Source organism: Gymnodraco acuticeps, unplaced genomic scaffold, assembly GCF_902827175.1.
Source record: "Gymnodraco acuticeps unplaced genomic scaffold, fGymAcu1.1, whole genome shotgun sequence".
NCBI classification, from domain to species: Eukaryota; Metazoa; Chordata; class Actinopteri; order Perciformes; family Bathydraconidae; genus Gymnodraco; species Gymnodraco acuticeps.
In genome coordinates, this window is record NW_022989799.1 from 2,612,738 (window position 1) to 2,630,178 (window position 17,441).

Consider the following 17,441-nt stretch of genomic DNA (forward strand, 5'->3'; position numbering starts at 1 on the left):
ACACGAGTACCCTCGTCATATGAACAGCTTGGCTATTTAATACAAACATTTCTTCAATTTAAATACAGCGGTTTCAAATACTTTTCAAATGAATATATTCTGATTACCGTACTTAGTTTAAATACACTATAGTACATAACTTTAAATGTACTTCATATTGACCAACAAGCGACAGCTTCTGAGAGCAACATTGACACAAAGTTGCTGTTTTTGGCAGCTGAGCTTTGATTCTACAGTATATAGCCAACAGTTAAAAAAAAGATAGAATGACAAAAACATTTTTCCTGAAAATGCTCTTTCCCAACACGTGTGGGGCCTGTTCAGGATGGTCAACGGTCTGACATAAAGCAAAGTCAAATAGTTAGAGAAAGGCATTTCATCAGCCACAAGAACTGTATTTTTTCCATCCTCAAATTTAGTAGAGTAGAATAAATATGTAGCATACAATGCAAAGTAAATAACAGTAATGTCAAAATACTTGACTAAATGTATTTTGGTACATAGTATCCCTGTGTATATCTTTGCCTGTGCTGTGATGCTGTGTGTGTTGATACAGTGGGGGTTACTGCTGGTTCTGAAGATGTGCCTGGCCGGGTCAGGACAGACGAATCGAGCCCAGTCCTTCAGGCTGGAGGGAAGCTCCTGATCCAAGACAACTGGTTTGGGTCCCTCCTCTGTGGGGGGGGGCTGGGTAAACAGATTACACACAGAGTTTATTGTGTTGTTATAAATTAAGGTTTTGGTACCTTTTAAATATATCTTTACTGCCTTTACTACTTTACTACTGTAATAATACGCACATTTTCAGCATTGTGTCATTTGGTATTATGTGGTAACTTGCCAGTTTAATTTCTAGAATTAAATGCTGAACTTAATAGGAAACAGTGTTTCCCTTAGCCGGTATTTACCAGACTTTGACACGAAAAGGCTTGAGCCAAGTTACTTCAGTAAGTAAATTCCTAGTACTGTATGTTACACATTTAATGAAAAAAAAAAAAAAAAGTTTTAGTTTTGGACTTACATCTTTGCCTTGTTTGCCCTTGCCCTTGTCTTTGACCTTTTTGGATCCAGCAGAAGGAGGAGGCTGTGGTGTCTGGCTCTTTGTTATCTCATTTGAAGGCTCACAAGCCACAGCGATGGACACCTGGAGTAAAAAAACAATGCGAGTAGGTGTTCCATACTCGACTTAAAACATCATTTGTATTAGAAAATCAGCCTTGCTGTGGTTGAGATGCAGTACCTGCCATATTTGAAGTACAAGCGTGTAGGCCCTGAGCAGGTTCAGTTGGTGCTCAGGTGAAGTCCTGTCTGCCATGGCAGCGAGCAGAGTGTGAGCGCGTACCAAGCCATCGAGGCATCGCACCTCCTTCAGATTTGAACCTTCTGCGAAACACAAGCCGTGGACTCCCAGCAGAGACTCACACTTCACTGAGCTCAAATCCCTTTTGTTGGACTTATCGTCTAGAGGAAGGATAACATATATTGAATATTGCGACAAAAAAGTTTTAAAGGAAACATTAAAGTAATGTACACAATGTACAAAATACGGGGCACCCAGCAGTAGACTAAAAACACTTCTCTCAGTACTCTTTTAAAAGAGCGGTGCAATGATGACGTATTTTCGTAGGCCGACCTGGAAGTTAGCATCGCAAGGGCTCAATGGGATTTTTCCATTTCATTTTGGAATATTGTAGAAAATAACATCTAAAGCTACATTTATAAAAGTATAAGCTTAAATGTAATTGACCGAAGTAAATAGCTGAAGCAATGCTATAAACTAACTACATCACGGTTAAATGGCTTCAAGATGCCAGGAACGCCAAGCTAAAGGCAGCTAATGTTGGGTGTGATGACGTTTAGTAGTCTCATTTAGTCACTTTGAGGACATGTAAAAGCTTTGGACGTTTACCAGTGGGGTGTTTACTGACAATATGTTGAAGAACAACATGTGAAAATCTTGTAAACTTGTATTGACCACAGACCTAACTTCAGGCAGATAACCATGTGATTCATACAACCATTGACTTCCAGACAAGTGAACAGTAAGGGCTAAAATGCTAACTCATAGCCAGGTTGAGCACTCAATCCTGCATTACTCTATAGTGCTATGCTACTCTCAGTGGTATCTGTCTTTGTCGGTTCCTTTTGTTCTCTGAACGCTACTTACTTGGTTTAATGCTATCACATTGTGACATCTGAAAAGTACAAACACTGAATTCCATTGATGATGCAACCATCAAAGAGCTGTGACATTGCTTTTTCTGGATCACATGTTAGTGTATTCCCCTTAGACTAACACCGTGTGAAACCTCCCTAAATCAAAAGTACATAGGCATATGTGATCGTGTGACACCTCACGCGAACTGAATCCTTATGGAAAAAGACCCCTGAGATATCTGTGTTTCATGCCCCTCTTAGGGAATTATCTACATCTGTTAAAGGAATAATTCTGATCTCTTGAGATGGGGTTCTATGAGTTACTTATCCGTAGTCAGTGTATGTCCTAGATGGCTCTGCACGGTCCCAGTTTGGAAACAGACAGGAACAAAGCACTGAAAAGAAGCAATGTACTGCTGTGGAGAGGGCCACCACTTTTCTTTATCTAAGTTTAAATATATGCTGTATTTAGATTGATTTTTGTAGAGCTTTACCTTGCTTTCAGACAGCCCTTTGGGGCGGGTAACTAAAGCTGTTATCTTGTCAGGACTTTGAAAACTGACTATGCAGATCATGGAATGTACCTTTAGTTGCTTTATTCATTTAGTTACTCTGTTTGTGTTATTGTTGGGCTTTTGTTCGTTGGTATTCATTGTCAGAAATATAGACTATATTTCAACTGATATTGCTTTTTTTTATCAATGCAGGCAGGTCTAATGATTACAAATAAGCCCAGCTACTTAGAAACAAAGAAATGCCCGACTTTAGCAACACACAAAGTAAAGTAAAGGCAATAGCTAACACTCTAAACCTTTAAAACTTGTAAAACCCAAAGCTAATCATAGTTTTTTTTAAATAAAAATCTCAGGTTAAGTGATACAGTAAAGCTCCACATGTGTAATGAAATATGTTTAAATGTCACTATCATTTTCATAGTTTCTGCAAAAAATAACAATATATGCACGAACAATCACATTTGTATATTTGACTGATCTACAGTTTAAGGTTCACATTTAATAAAAAGATGTTTTTATGTACAATAAAGTGACAGAACTGGATTTATAAATGCCAAGTAATTCGATTAGCTATATTGTATGAGAAAAACTTGAATATCTATAGATGTTCATTCTCAATAGACGGACCATATCTAACATTATGTTAATCTCGTACATTTGGGCTTTTTGTCTGCAGGGATTCATACTCTACTGACATGTATACTGATTTTTTTTAATGTCTTGTAATTGCACTGTTGAGGAACCTGCGATCTAAGTTGTTCATACATTACATATTTACACCGTAGTTGTGTATATGTTATGACAACAAACCTTTGAATCCCACAATCTGAGAGTTTAAATGTCCTCCAACACAAATAATAGTGATTACATGTAATTTAAACATTTTTAGTTCTGGTCTTGAAACTCTGCGCTCATCACAGCATCAATGTCTTTGGGAACTGATATTGCTTTTGATGTGGTTACAATATTTGATAATGAAAGTTGTCCCCACTTATACTCCTGTCTTTTCCAAAATATGGGTGTGCCGACCATTATCTACTGTAGGTAAAACACTGACTATGCATAAGCATACAAATCACACTTCAAAGAATCTTAACCATCCCTTTTAATTATCCTTTAGATTTTAGAATACACAGTCGCGTAATCGACTAAATGTATAAGTAGTGTCATGCTCCAATGAACAAGATGAGTCAATGAGTTGTACCTGCTCCTTCTGCCTGTAGAAGGAGGTCTATGGCCCACTGAACCTGGTGATGGGCGTCAGCTTTGGGGAAGTTGTGACAGTACAGCCACTCTCCAAACTCCAGCAGAAGATTGGCCTTCTGCCACTGAGTCTCTGCACTCTGTCCACAAACACAGATGTCAATTTAAAACATCTTTCATGATTGTCAACAGGAAATAGTCCTTAATGTGGCCTGGAGCTGGAATTTGAGTGACTTTGGATGGTATCACATACTCATTTAATCTTAAAACAAATTCAGAGGATCTACTACTATATTTCCTGCTGTTGCAATGCACACTTAAAAACAATGTTGCAATAACACAATGGCTCCTCATGATGGTGCTAGAGCTTTTGATAGAAATAGAGTCTCTGCTAAGTGCAAAAGGACGACACAGGAACATACATTTTGACTTCATGATGAGAATTTTACAATAGCTGCACTCCTTAAGCTAAGCTCTTTTTATACACTGTAATCTCACTGTATGCCTCTAACACAAAGTGTTTATAAGACAAACTGTAGAATGACAAACCTTTGCAACAATAAAAGGGAACACCACCAAATTGATGATACAAATGTCATTTCCTTGGCCTGGAAAAGTGTTATCAGTATGTATCAAAATAAGCCACTCTCTCTTAAAGCTATACATTTAAAAAGTGATCTAAAGTTTATGATATCAAGCATTACTTTTTGCTTCTAGACAATAAATAGAAGATTGATTTTAAGGAACCACACTTCTTAAGTTTAAATAAATATTTGTATTTTATAAGACATTTTTATTATAACTTCTTAAGTTTATATAAATACATTTATTCTAATTTATAAAGTTATATATTTTTAACACTCACTTATCATTTAAAAAAGCCCTCAAAGGTCACTTTTTCTCTGCCCTGATGGTCATGCTCTACAACTATCAGTCATTGAGTAAATTCTTTAAATCTTTTTCATTCTGTATTGTATCTGTATTGCATTTGAATAATGAATGAATCTGCTGATATATGAGGTCTGGGTAATAATGTAAAAATGCTGCAGAACAGATGTATTACCGACAAAGAGGTGATGGATGTCTGATAGCAGGTGAGCTGTTGGGTGGTGTCGTCAGCACACAGCGCCACCTGGTGCCACATGTGTGAACAGCACTGCTCTCCTTCATCTTGTATCTTCTGCATGTCAATCAGCACGCTTTCCCCCAGTCGCGCTTTAATCAGTATTCTGTGTTTCAGAAGAAGTCTGGGAAAACACAGAGGACAGTTAGATTTCATTCTGTCAATCAGTCTCCCAGCCCCTCTCATAGCTGCTCCCCCCCTCTTTGTTTCACTCACAGCCTGTGTTTGGTGCGTGGCATGTCTCCAATGGCTTGGTCCAGAAGCTGCAGTGCACTTTTCCAGTCTGTTTTATCAATGTGGATGTCGAGCAACAGACCGTAAATGGCTGCTCTGAGGGTAAGATCCTCTTCATCGTCACATAGGAGGAGCAGACATAAAAACACAGACATCACATGCATATCAAGGTCAGTGATGTACTGTAAGGGTGTGTTCTTAATGTAAGCAACAATGTAGAATACATTCCATGCATACAGTTTAATTGTCATCTTAGAAATCTGTGTCTGTCTTTAAAGCAATTTTTGAGCAAATATGTCAAAGTTTGACTACACTAAATGCCTGGGGACTTCTCTACAAGTTCACTTTACTCTGAAATGCATTTCATTGATGGCAATAATTTCCCTAGTGTTGTGTTTGTGTTTATTATGTCCAACCTGTTAAGACTTCTTAACTATATATTTCAGGACCATTTCATAATAACGGTTATTTGTTTAGTTTTAAGGGTATTTGGATGGTTTTAGGTGTTCTTTGGCACGTCATATTTCTCTTTATGGCACAACTTCGTTGAATACTCGATTCGTTAATATTTAAATTCCAGAGGTTGTTGATTCTTGCTAACAGCTCTATCAGCGGCTAGGGAGAGCGGACCATTGCTAAGGAGGATCAGGGGGACTATGTGCAGTAATATCAATCTGCAGAAAGAAGTGCGGTAAATTTAACCTCAGCTGTGGACAACAAACATGAGTTTTACTCCATCAGAAAACACCATAGAATACTCTTTGAATATTTATATTTATAATTGTAGTGGGCACCAAACTTTGGATTCATGATGAAGCGATACAGTCTTTTTTGAAACAATAACATCTATGGGGCTATGGGGATCTTCCATTTAAAGTGTTGTATTGTGAATTGTGTAGCAGAGTTTCCGTTAGCCGGTAATTACCGGACTGACCGGTAATATATGCTGATGTTTAAAACTCAGTTAATGGGGCTCATTTTTATATTGCTTTAGTTCTAACTTGAAGTGTGTGTTTTGCTCCGCTCACCGGCCCGTCACAGCGGGCGGAGCTGTGATCCGGTAGAGCTGTCTTTATGGTGTTTTGTCTTGTTTCATGTTTTATGTTGAAAGGTCTTCACTTCCTGTCTTGCCTGTTTCTGTCTGTCTGCCCGGTTGTTAGTTTCCCTGGTGTGTCTAATTTACCCGATTGTGTTCACCTGGTGTCCCTGTGTTTTCTCCTCCCTCCTCACCTGTGTCTTGTTTCTGTGATTAGTCTTGTGTGTATTTAAGTTCTGTTTTTTCTGTCTGTCTTTGTCGGTTCGTCTTTTGTCATGACTAGTTCGTCGGTGAGTGTTCTGTTTTGTCTTTGTTGTTCACCTAGCCTTGAAATAAAGGAAATTTCACTTTAATCTGCATTTGGGTCCTACCTGCTTCACACACCGTGACACCGTCAGCAGCAGCTGATCCTGATCTCTCTCTCTCTTTCTGCTTCACACACGTTGCATATAGGCCTAGCTATTTTATTGTCTTTTTCGGACACCTTGAAAAACTGCCAGACTGGTGAAGCCATTTTGGCGAGCTTCTTTTGCCGCGCAGAGAAAAGTCTCATGTATTTTGCGTCATCTGATCAGCTCTCCTGATCGGCCTTAATAGAGAGCACCGATCAAACCATTAAGAGTGAATATCGGCCGATAATGATCGGCGGCCGATCGATCAGAGCGTCCCTACACTTCATGATTTTTTGGCTTGTGTAACCATTAGCCAATAACCAACCAAGGTAACACACCCCCCCCCCCCCCCCCCCCCTTATCACCTGAATCTCCTCCTAGAGCACCATAAGGCGCTTTCACACCAAGTACTTTGCCGTACTTAGTTCTGATGAACTAAAGAGCAGATCACATTCACACCGGAATAAGTCCCTGAGGGAGGATTAGTCAAATGAAGCTGCTGACGTCACTTCTTCTTCTGCTTTGGGTTTACTGGCAGGCCGCAAACAACTTCACGGCGTAAACTGCCACCCGAAGTCCCCGGCCGGAAGTCCCCAGAGTTGGGGACTGGCTTCTACAGAAGCCTTCCGAGTAAATCGCCAGAACGCCGACACCTCCTCATCACTCCACCGCTCCCATGTTTTATTTTGTGTTGCCATAAGTTAGTCTCTCTGCGTTTCTGCGCTGGGCTAATGCTAATGCTAATAATGCTAATGCGAGGAAAATAAAATGGCGGCTTCACAAAACTTTTTGGGAGTTTTACGGGGCGTGGTTTGCAATCCGCCCAGCCAATCAGAAATGGGAACCTTTTTCTCCCACGAAAGTACCTGCTCCCTAGGAGGGACTGAAAAGGGGAGTGAAAAGGTTCTCATGAACTCATTTTAGTTCCAGATTTTTTTGGTGTGAACACACATTTTCGGAACTATATCGGAACTATACTGGGAAAAGTACTCCGGTGTGAAAGCGCCTATTGTGTTATTTTTAACCAAATATCTCTCAGAGGGGCGTGGCTCCTTATTTTCATCTAAAGTAACAGACAGAGAATCAGCACTTTTGAAACAGGGCTGAAACAGAGGGGTTTATGTGATGCTGCAATGATCTGTTTGGTGTTTGGAGCCAAACACTTCAGAGACATGTTTTGTATATATCTGAGACCATGGCCGTATCCACCATTGAGGTCACCGAGGTCTGGACCTCGGTAATTTTTTTCGAGCTGTGTATATAACTAAACTTGTGAAATAATTGCAGTAAACGGGGTTCTTTGTAGTACTTCCATTTACTGACGATGGGGGCGCTGCATAAGTACGTAGCCTCGGTTAAAGCAAACAGAAGAAGACAACATACATGCATCAGGTATACATATATCAACAAACCACCGCAGCCCGGACTTGTACCGGATCAGCGGAGGAGTGATGAAGTATCTAGAGATCTGAGTCCAGCGGGCTACTTGTGTTTCTGTTCATCAGGACATCATATGAGCAGCAGATCCTGTGTGAACGCTCTACGTTAGTCAGTGGACGTCCGACAACATGCACACTAACTTATATTGCAGCTATAGGCTATACTTTGGTTTAAATAGCGTGAATAAACTAGCTAGAGAGCTACAGTTAATTACATTCATCCAACGTCAGAAGGATTACCTTTTAACAAACGTTGTAATGCTTTTCTTTCATTTCAATTTGAGTAAAACATTGGAGATATAACATTGTTTTGTTTTGTTTTTACACTGACTCAGATATAATGAAAAGACTACGTCAGTCGAAGCTCAGCTTTGGTAAGAGAGAGACAGGACAGGCAGAGAGAAAGAGAGAGAGAGAAAGTGATGGAAGTCAGGGAGGAACTGCAGGTACAGTCACACAAAATAATGTAGGCATAATAACCCCTTCTATCTATCTATCTATCCATCCATCCATCCATCCATCCATCCATCCATCCATCTATAACAATAGTCTTCATTTACAATATAGACAATAGGCATAATTGTAAAACAACATACATCTATTGCAGTTATGATGTCATAATAACATACAATTGTATAAAACACAATTTGCTTACATCTTTGTTCTCTTTTGAGAATCAAACAAAACAGATTTAAAGTAAAAAAAGAATGCAAACAAACAAGTTAAATGAACTAAATTGCTGAATTGCTTTTAATTCACTGGCAGGAGCGACAAGTGAGGAGGAGCAAAAAGTGAACAACGAGGGAGCGATTGAACAAAGAGAAAGAGTAGAGGACAGAGAGTAATTAAGATGGAAGAGAGGCTGCAGGTTATGGAAAGGAGAGAGACATGGAAAGTGAATGTTGACAATGTTTTGTGATCATTTTAGCTTCTTCTGCATGTCCAGATCATTAATAGTAACAATCAACTGATCCTTATGTATTACACTTTCAAAAATAATTGATGCTGACATTGTCAGCCCACTGACATGGTTTGAAATCAATATATTATCCAATGTGTGACCCCCCACAGGACTTAAAAAGCACCTAACGAGATCATGAAAATCCCTCAAATCTAGGGGGGTATCCCCCGAACCCCCCTAGCATATTTGGACCTCGGTATTTAGGAAATCCTGGATACGGCCCTGTCTGAGACCTATAATAAAATAATGAAAAACTGTAGAATAGGGTACCTTTAAGGTCTGTTGGGACTGGTCTATGAAAATAATGGGTTGCCGGTTTGCATCCCCATTGGACCAGTGTGGACTGCTAGCTGCCTGTAGCTTTCCTAGGTTTCATCCTCCAATTATTCTTCTTCTTCTTCTTATATAATACATGAACTATATCAAATGAAATATGTGTGTGTAATATATATTTTAAAACGTTCTGTTTAGTGTCAGGACCCCTTTTCTAAAGCTTCAGATAGTTGATCAGGTTGTCCTATTTCATATATATGCAGTATGTCTCATGATTGTACTTGTGGAATTAATAAAATATTGTTATGCCATCCATTATCTATGGTATTGGGATACATAGAAAAAGCAATGGGATTCGCAATGAAGGTAGAACCAAATATAAAACTATTTACAAAAATGTAAAAGGAGAGTTCACATTTGAACCATGTCAGGGTCCTTTTAGCACTCACCAGTTGCTTCATGTTTAGATCTCCCAGGAGGCAATGCTGTCAAGGTCAGTAAGCCTTTCACTTTGCCCTGTTCCTGAGAAATAGATGGGAATAATAATAATAGATTTAATTTGTTAGCGCTTTTACAGGTGCTCAAAGACGCTTTACAGATATAGTGAAGGGAAAAGAAAAGGAAGGAACAACAAATACATATATAGTTAAAGTTAAAGTCAAATAATACAAAAACAATCACACATTAAAAGCCAGATTGAAGAGGTGAGTTTTTTGAAGGTGGTGAGGTCAGTGCAGTCTCTGATGGGTTGGGGGAGTGAGTTCCAGAGGGAGGGGGCAGCGACGGAGAAAGCTCTGTCCCCCCAGGTCCGGTGATTGGTGCGGGTGGGGATGGATAGGAGGGTGGCTTCTGATGAGCGGAGGCAGCGGGAAGGGGCGTGGTGGTGCAGCAGGTCTGTGAGGTAGGGGGGGGGGCCTGATTGTTGAGGGCTTTGTGAGTAATGAGGAGGATTCTTTGACGGACGGGGAGCCAGTGGAGGTTCTGGAGGACGGGAGTGATGTGGTCTCGGGAGCGGGTGTGGGTGAGGTGGCGGGCAGCAGAGTTCTGGATATGTTGGAGTTTATTGATTAGGTTGGATGGTATGCCGTAGAGCAGGGGTGCCCAACCAGTCGATCGCGATCGACCGGTCGATCGCGGGGAGACTCCCAGTCGATCGCGAGATGTGTCGAAAAATAGAACAACAATATTCTGTTTTATCGTTAATGTCCTATAACATAATCTTCCTGTGCCAGAATAATGCACTTGAACGCATCAAAGCTTTGTGATTGGCCGGCGTGACCCCATGTGTCGGGGCGTGGCTGGTGGGCAGTGGGCACTAGTTAGCTGACGTTGTCCGTGTCAACAGGAGTGACAGTCCGCACACACACAAGACCGCAATTACGGCAGAAGCAAAAAAAGCCCAAAATATATAATTTTCACTCTGAGTGGAAGGAAGATTATTTGTGTATCTATTCCAATTCAAAGTCCATCTGTCTCATCTGCAATGCGAGCGTGGCTTTATCGAAGAAGGGTAATTTAGGAGCGGCATTTCAAAACTGCACAAACGCTACGAGACGGAATTCCCTCCTAATTCTGCACTACGCTCCAAAAGGGGAGGGACCTGAAAGGACAGCTAAATGCACAGCAGTCCATTTTCACCAGGCCCAACAACAAGAGCAAGGCTGCTACTATAGCATCTTATCGTGTCAGTCACGTTCTTGAGAAACACATGAAGTCTTTCAAAGACGGCGAAGTTGTGAAAGAAGCATTCCTGGAGGCTGCCAATGTGCTTTTGGGGGACAGTAAAAATAACAGTAGCATTTCAACAGCTTTTTGATATAATAATAACTCAAGTTAGATACCGTTATTAATCAGCTGTAAGTTTTAGTTTGTTTGAACTTATTCATTATAATTATTGTACAAAATGGTATAAGAATGCAAACTTAAATTGTATAATTATAATCTACTAAAATGCAACAAAAAAATTATTACTATTAATTTTGTCTTTTTTAATGCACTTTGGCAGCAGATTCCTGTGTAGCTTCAGATCTGAGTTGTCTTATTAGTAAGCCTAATTTATACTTTTGTTGCAACATTATTTTTATATAATGGCAAAGAAAGGGTTCAGTGTCTTTTCTTTTTTCCCTGTGTCATATGTGGCAGCACTGTTCAATGTTTCTTGAAAACATTACCCACTGTAGTGACGTGTGAATAAACTCCAACTCTGTATCAACAACACTGTTGTGTAACTTCAGTTAAATACTTGTATGTGTGTAGATTAGAAAGAGGTAAGATAAAGGCTCTGCAGTATTTTATGGAGTATTAATCGTACAAAGGTCAGTTTTATACAAGTAGAAGTGTGTATTTACCTGGTAGTAGGCTGTCAGTAATGGCTACGCCTCTCTATTTGGACTGGTAGATCTCGGCAGACTGGCAACTTTAAAAGTAGCTCTCGGTTCAAAAAAGGTTGGGCACCCCTGCCGTAGAGGATGCTATTGCAGTAGTCGAGTCGTGAAGTGATGAATGCATGAATCAGGGTCTCAGCAGCAGAGGAGGAGAGTGATGGGCGGAGACGGGCAATGTTTTTGAGGTGGAAAAAGGCGGTCCTGGTGAGGTGATTTATGTGGTGGTTGAATTTGAGCTGACTGTCGAAGATGACTCCGAGGTTGCGGATGTGAGGGGGGGAGATAGAGTGTGGCTGTCAATGGTGAAGTTGAAATTCTGGATGTCTTTGATACGGGATGGGGGGCCGATGATGATGATGTCTGATTTGGCACTGTTCAGTTGGAGATAGTTTGTTTGCATCCATGCTTTTATTTCTGAGAGACAGTTGGTGAGAGTGGAGTGTGTTGTGGGGGTGATGGTTTTTGTTGAGATATAAAGTTGGATGTCATCGGCGTAGCAGTGAAATTGAAGGTTGTGGCGACTAATTATTTTGCCAAGGGGGAGCATGTAGAGGATGAAGAGGAGGGGGCCAAGCACCGAACCCTGGGGGACACCTTGGGACAGAGGAGCAGTGGAGGAGGTGCAGTTGTTGATGTTGATAAACTGATGTCTGTCGGTGAGGTAGGATTTCAGCCAGGAGAGTGCAGTGTCGGTGATGTTGAGTGATGATTCGAGGAGGGACAGCAGGATGGCGTGGTTGATGGTGTCGAATGCTGCGGTGAGGTCGAGGAGGATGAGGATGTTCAGGTTGCCGGAGTCAGAGGAGTGGAGGAGGTTGTTTGTGATTTTGCGAAGAGCTGTTTCGGTGCTGTGTTTTGATCGGAAACCGGATTGAAATGGCTCAAAGAGATCATTGGAGCTGAGGTGGGCTTTAAGTTGTGAGGCCACGACACGTTCAAGTATTTTTGACAGAAAGGGGAGATTTGAGATGGGCCGGAAGTTGGACATGATGTCAGGTGTGAGTCCAGGTCTTTTGAGAATGGGTGTGACAGCAGCCAGTTTGAGAGAGGGGGGAACTGATCCAGATCTGAGGGAGGAGTTAATGATGGTGGCGATGAGTTGGGAGATGGCAGGGAGGCTCTCTTTAACACATTTGGAGGGCATTGGGTCAAGTGTGCAGGTGGAGTTAATTCCAGTCATGAAGTCGGACAGTTGCATGGGGGTCACAGGGGAGAAGTGGGACAGGGGCTGTGAGGTGAAGGGTGCTGATGAGGGTGTCAGATTGCTGTAAATGTTGCTGATTTTGGTTTGGAAAAACGAGAGGAAGGAGTTGCACTGTTCGGTGGTGAAGGATGAGGTGGCGTTGTCACAGGATTTGAGAAGTTTGCTGATGGTGGAGAACAGACGTTTGGGGTTGCTGGAGCCAGACTGAATGAGTTGCGAGTAGTAATTAGACCGGGCTTCTTTGAGTGCATTACTGTACTGCTGGAGATAGTCTTTGTAGATTTGAAGATGGACTGTTAGTGTGGTTTTCTTGTGTTGGCGTTCAAGTTGACGTTTCCTTGATTTCATTTGGCGGAGTTCGGGGGTATACCAGGGGGCGGAGTGTATGAAAGAGACATTTTTTGTTTTTGTGGGGGCCAGTTCATTGAGACAGAAGGAGAGGGTGCTGTTATAATAGTCCACAAGTTCAGATGGGTTTTCAGAAAGTGGGGGGGGAGACAGACATCTTGCAGGTAATGGAGGCAGTGATTGCTGAAGGTGAGATGGATTTGAGATTTCTGTAGGTTATTGTGCGTTTTTGCTTTTGGGCGGGGATGGGGATGTTGATGTCCATGATGATGGCCAGGTGATCAGAGATGTGGAGATTGAGGCTGGACAGATGATGGATAGTGAGACCAGTGGAGCAGACCAAGACCAGGATGTGACCACGGCTGTGTGTTGGGAAGTTGATGTGTTGAGAGAAGTTGCAGCAGTGAAGGGTTTCCTTAAATTCAGAGGCATATTTGCAGGTCGGGTCATCAACATGAATGTTAAAATCACCTAAGAGGAGAACAGATGGGGATATGGCAGAAAGCTGAGTGAGAATGTCAGAGAGGCCGGAGAGAAAGGAGGGGTTTGGCTTCGGGGGACGGTAGATGATGGCTGTGACCAGGGGAGTGGGACCAGAGAGTTTAAAGATCAGGTGTTCAAATTAAGAAACATCAGGGATGGGGATTATGGTAACTTTTATTTCCTTTCTGATAATAGCAGCTATACCACCAGCCCGCCCTTGTGGGCGAGGTTTGTCAATGTATGTGAATCCTGCTGGGGTGATTTGATTTAAAGAAAAATAGTCCAGGGGTTTTTGCCATGTTTCGGTCAGATACAGAAAGTCCAGGTTATTGTCTTTAATTAATTCATTTAGAATGTGGCTTTTATTGTGGATGGAGCGTGTGTTGAGCAGGGCTGCTCTGAGGTGACGTTGCATTGGGGGGGGGTTGTGTGGACCGGGGTAGTATAAGGAGATTGGTCAGATTCATGTGTTGTTTGTTGTGATGGCGTAGTGTGGGCGTGTGACAGGACCGAATGGACGGGATGGAGTGTGGAGACGTGGAATGAAATAAAAACTTACGGCCAGAGCCTCTGTGTGGAGGACGGCGTTTGCGGAGTATTTCATTATCTGCGAGGATGTCCATGCAGTCCGGACGCAGGCGGTTATTAAAGGTGTGGAGATCTGACAGGGAGTAGAGCGGCGGCATGATCCGGTGAAGTGGCGGTAGCACGGAGCTAGCTAATGCTGGGGACCCGGGCAGCAGAGACCAGGAGCCGGATGACCGTGGAAGAAGGAGCGGTGTGAGTCCAGATACAATGAGAATTATAATCCACAGCATATCAGGGGAATAATTCCAATGGTTTCCAGATGAGAATCGTAGGAGGGGCTGACAGCCTGGTGCAGAGTGGGAGCCGGGTGAACAGCCTACTAGCTGGTTAGCTAGCTTGATAGCCACCGGCTGTAGGCGGCAGGGAGAGACGATGTCAGCGGGGAAGCCGGCTGATCGCAGCGGGATGGGAAGACCCACACGAGCCGTGGAGTTAGGGTGGAGACAGAAATGTTAGCTCAGCAGACTTCAGGGAGCCGAGGAGCATCTAGGTAGCAGCCTGCTAGGTCCGATAATGCTAGCTAGCTAGCGGGCTAGGGACCGGTGAGCAGGAAAGAGCCAGCAGGTAGGAGATGACAACACAAAGATCTGTGTCGATTCGATATAGAGATGCTGCTATTTTTGCTGATGACTGACGTTTCAAAAGTAGAAAGCCAGACAGGAGAGGTTCTGATCTGGACTAAAGAACAATATTTGGGGCGGAGGAGCGGCGAACAAACAACGCCAGCACCCTCGGCGACCCGGGAAAGAATAAGTCACTACAAAAGTGATAAAAGTGATAGGACAGAGTTGCTGGTTTTGATGGAGGGTTGGTTGTACTTAAGGCTCACTGGTGTACGGTAAATTGCTATCTGACCTTGCCCTGTAAATTACCCTGTCCCCCCATCTGTAAGTCCCCCTTCACACCCAGAGTCAGCACCAGCACTGGTCCTCTTATCCTCGTAAGGTAGAGGACCCCAACTGACAGGTAGTGAATGTGCGTGCAGTGAGTAAGGCATTTTTCAGATTGCAGTCTTATTTCTGAAAACGACTTGCTCTATCTGCTGTCTGCATATGGATTTTTAAATGTGGGTTTTGACACACGTTCAGCAGGTTTTACGCATTGTTTTTGTTTGTAGACCACACCGCAGTTCTCTTAATAGTAATTATGTGAAATGGGAAAAGGTAGCTCTCATTGACAATTAATCAAATAGATGAACAAATTACAATTATAAACAAAAATAACCTTAATATAGGTGTCATTTCAAATTTCTTAAATTAAGAAGTTGTGTAAGTGGTTTTACTCTCAAAAGAAGAACAAATTATCCTGTTCCACTGCCGTGAATAAATGCAAATAATTGTTGTAGATTGCTACTGGTTAAATCTAGCTCAATATAAGATGAGATATTTTAAGTAAAAGATATATATTCTTAAAATAAGATTAGTTTTCCTCAGCAAAAAATGCTTTACAAGAGTATTTGTCTTTTTGGACAAAAAATATGAACAATTTACCAAAAACAGGTTTATTTTGCATGGTAGGTCTGTTGAGAGGAGACTGTATCAGGTAGTTTCCCCTGTTTATTCCCGGTTCTCCCGTGGTAATAAGGGCAAGTGGGAAGGCACACCACAGATGCGCACCGTTCTATATTCCCAAATAAGCCTTTAATTATACATTTGAAGTTATGTTGAATTTGAATGAGTGATTACCCCCCTGGCTGGATTGATGTCCGCAAGCAGCACTTGGGAGATGTTTTCTCACATTTCTCCCCTGTAGCAGCCTCAAGAAAGTTTTTCATCAATTATGTCATCAATTAAAGATGAATGAAGAACTTTGCCGCCTGTTTTACTCTAGTAACCAAAGAAAGTTGTTAAAAAGACATGGCAGAACATGAAAGGTCATTCTGGCTGTCATTCAGTTCTCGTTCTGCTCCCTTCTTCATTTTGTTGCTGGTTCTTTTTGGCCAAACTTTCAGTCAGCAGCTGAGTAAAAGTGTGAAGGCTTCTCTGATGCTGGGGCTGGAACATTTCCAGGGGTGGACTGTGTTTCTGTGCTTTCCTGCGATGCTCTGCTGTTGTATTGCTGCTTAGGAGTTCATTTGCTCCATTTAGTTGTTGAACACCAAAGAAAAGGTAGCTGTGGGCTGTGCTATATTTAGGCCAGTAGCTGAAAAACATATTCTGTGAAGAAAAAATTGAGAGGATCTGCATTAAAGCTCCAAATGTCTGTACTCCACAATGCTGTACCCCTCTATTGAATTATCTCAAATATTCATTGAAATATCAAATACTGGTTATGTTTAGCAATTTCTACAACATGTTTTGTGTATGTTAAAAAAGGGGTCATTGTGTGTGTGGATGTATATTTGTCTGACAACTTGGCTACAACATCTCATCAGTCACAAGTCTCTGTACTTAAAACTGGATTTGAGTCCAAGTCCTATACATTGAGTTTTTGAGTCAAATGTTTTTCTTCTTTTTTTTTCATTTTTATTAAAGAGTCATCACATTTGTGACTGGAATCCAAGTCCTGTAACTGGAGACTGCTACAGACACACATGGGTCGGCAACAGGCGGAACATTATTTTGAGAATAAAAATAAAAGATTATTTTGAGATTTATTTAATTTATTTTTTACAATATCGGACTGACAGTCGCACATATATGCTATAATGTCCGAATAGAGACACAGATACCTACACCTGAAGAATGCGTATTGTACTTGTATCCATGTTGAGAGTGAATGACACACAGCAGGCACAATCTGGCAGCGGGGTGCTGAAATAGCCAACATGCGGTTTAAAACAAATAACACCAGCTCACTAAATCATAAACGTAATGTTTACTTATATGTGAACAGTAACAAAGTTCAGTCAAAACATGGACAACAAAATCGGAGAAGCCGCTTGATCATGGAGGGCGAGGGGTGTATATGCTGCCACCCCAGTTGGCAGTTTTGTTTTGAAAGAAAAGTTTTGGCTCATCGACATTTATGAGAAGAAATCCCTAATGTCCGAGTGCAAGTGAATGCAGCACAAGACGCAAGCCTTGTAACCCCTCCCCCGGCCCTGGCGCGAGCTTGGAAATGTGATTGTCATTTGAACGGGACGGCGCAAAACGAGAAGC

At 41.8% G+C, this 17,441-nt stretch overlaps 1 protein-coding gene across 1 annotated transcript in view; it reads right to left on the bottom strand.

Moving 5' to 3' along the window:
* Positions 1-17,441, bottom strand: part of LOC117550317 (cilia- and flagella-associated protein 46) — a 141,786-nt gene that overhangs the window by 83,479 nt on the left and 40,866 nt on the right. Inside the window, 7 exon segments of the mRNA XM_034222699.1 lie at positions 526-687; positions 1,022-1,144; positions 1,241-1,461; positions 3,877-4,015; positions 4,939-5,122; positions 5,215-5,344; positions 9,783-9,855. Of these exon segments, the coding sequence (XP_034078590.1) occupies positions 526-687; positions 1,022-1,144; positions 1,241-1,461; positions 3,877-4,015; positions 4,939-5,122; positions 5,215-5,344; positions 9,783-9,855 (1,032 nt within the window).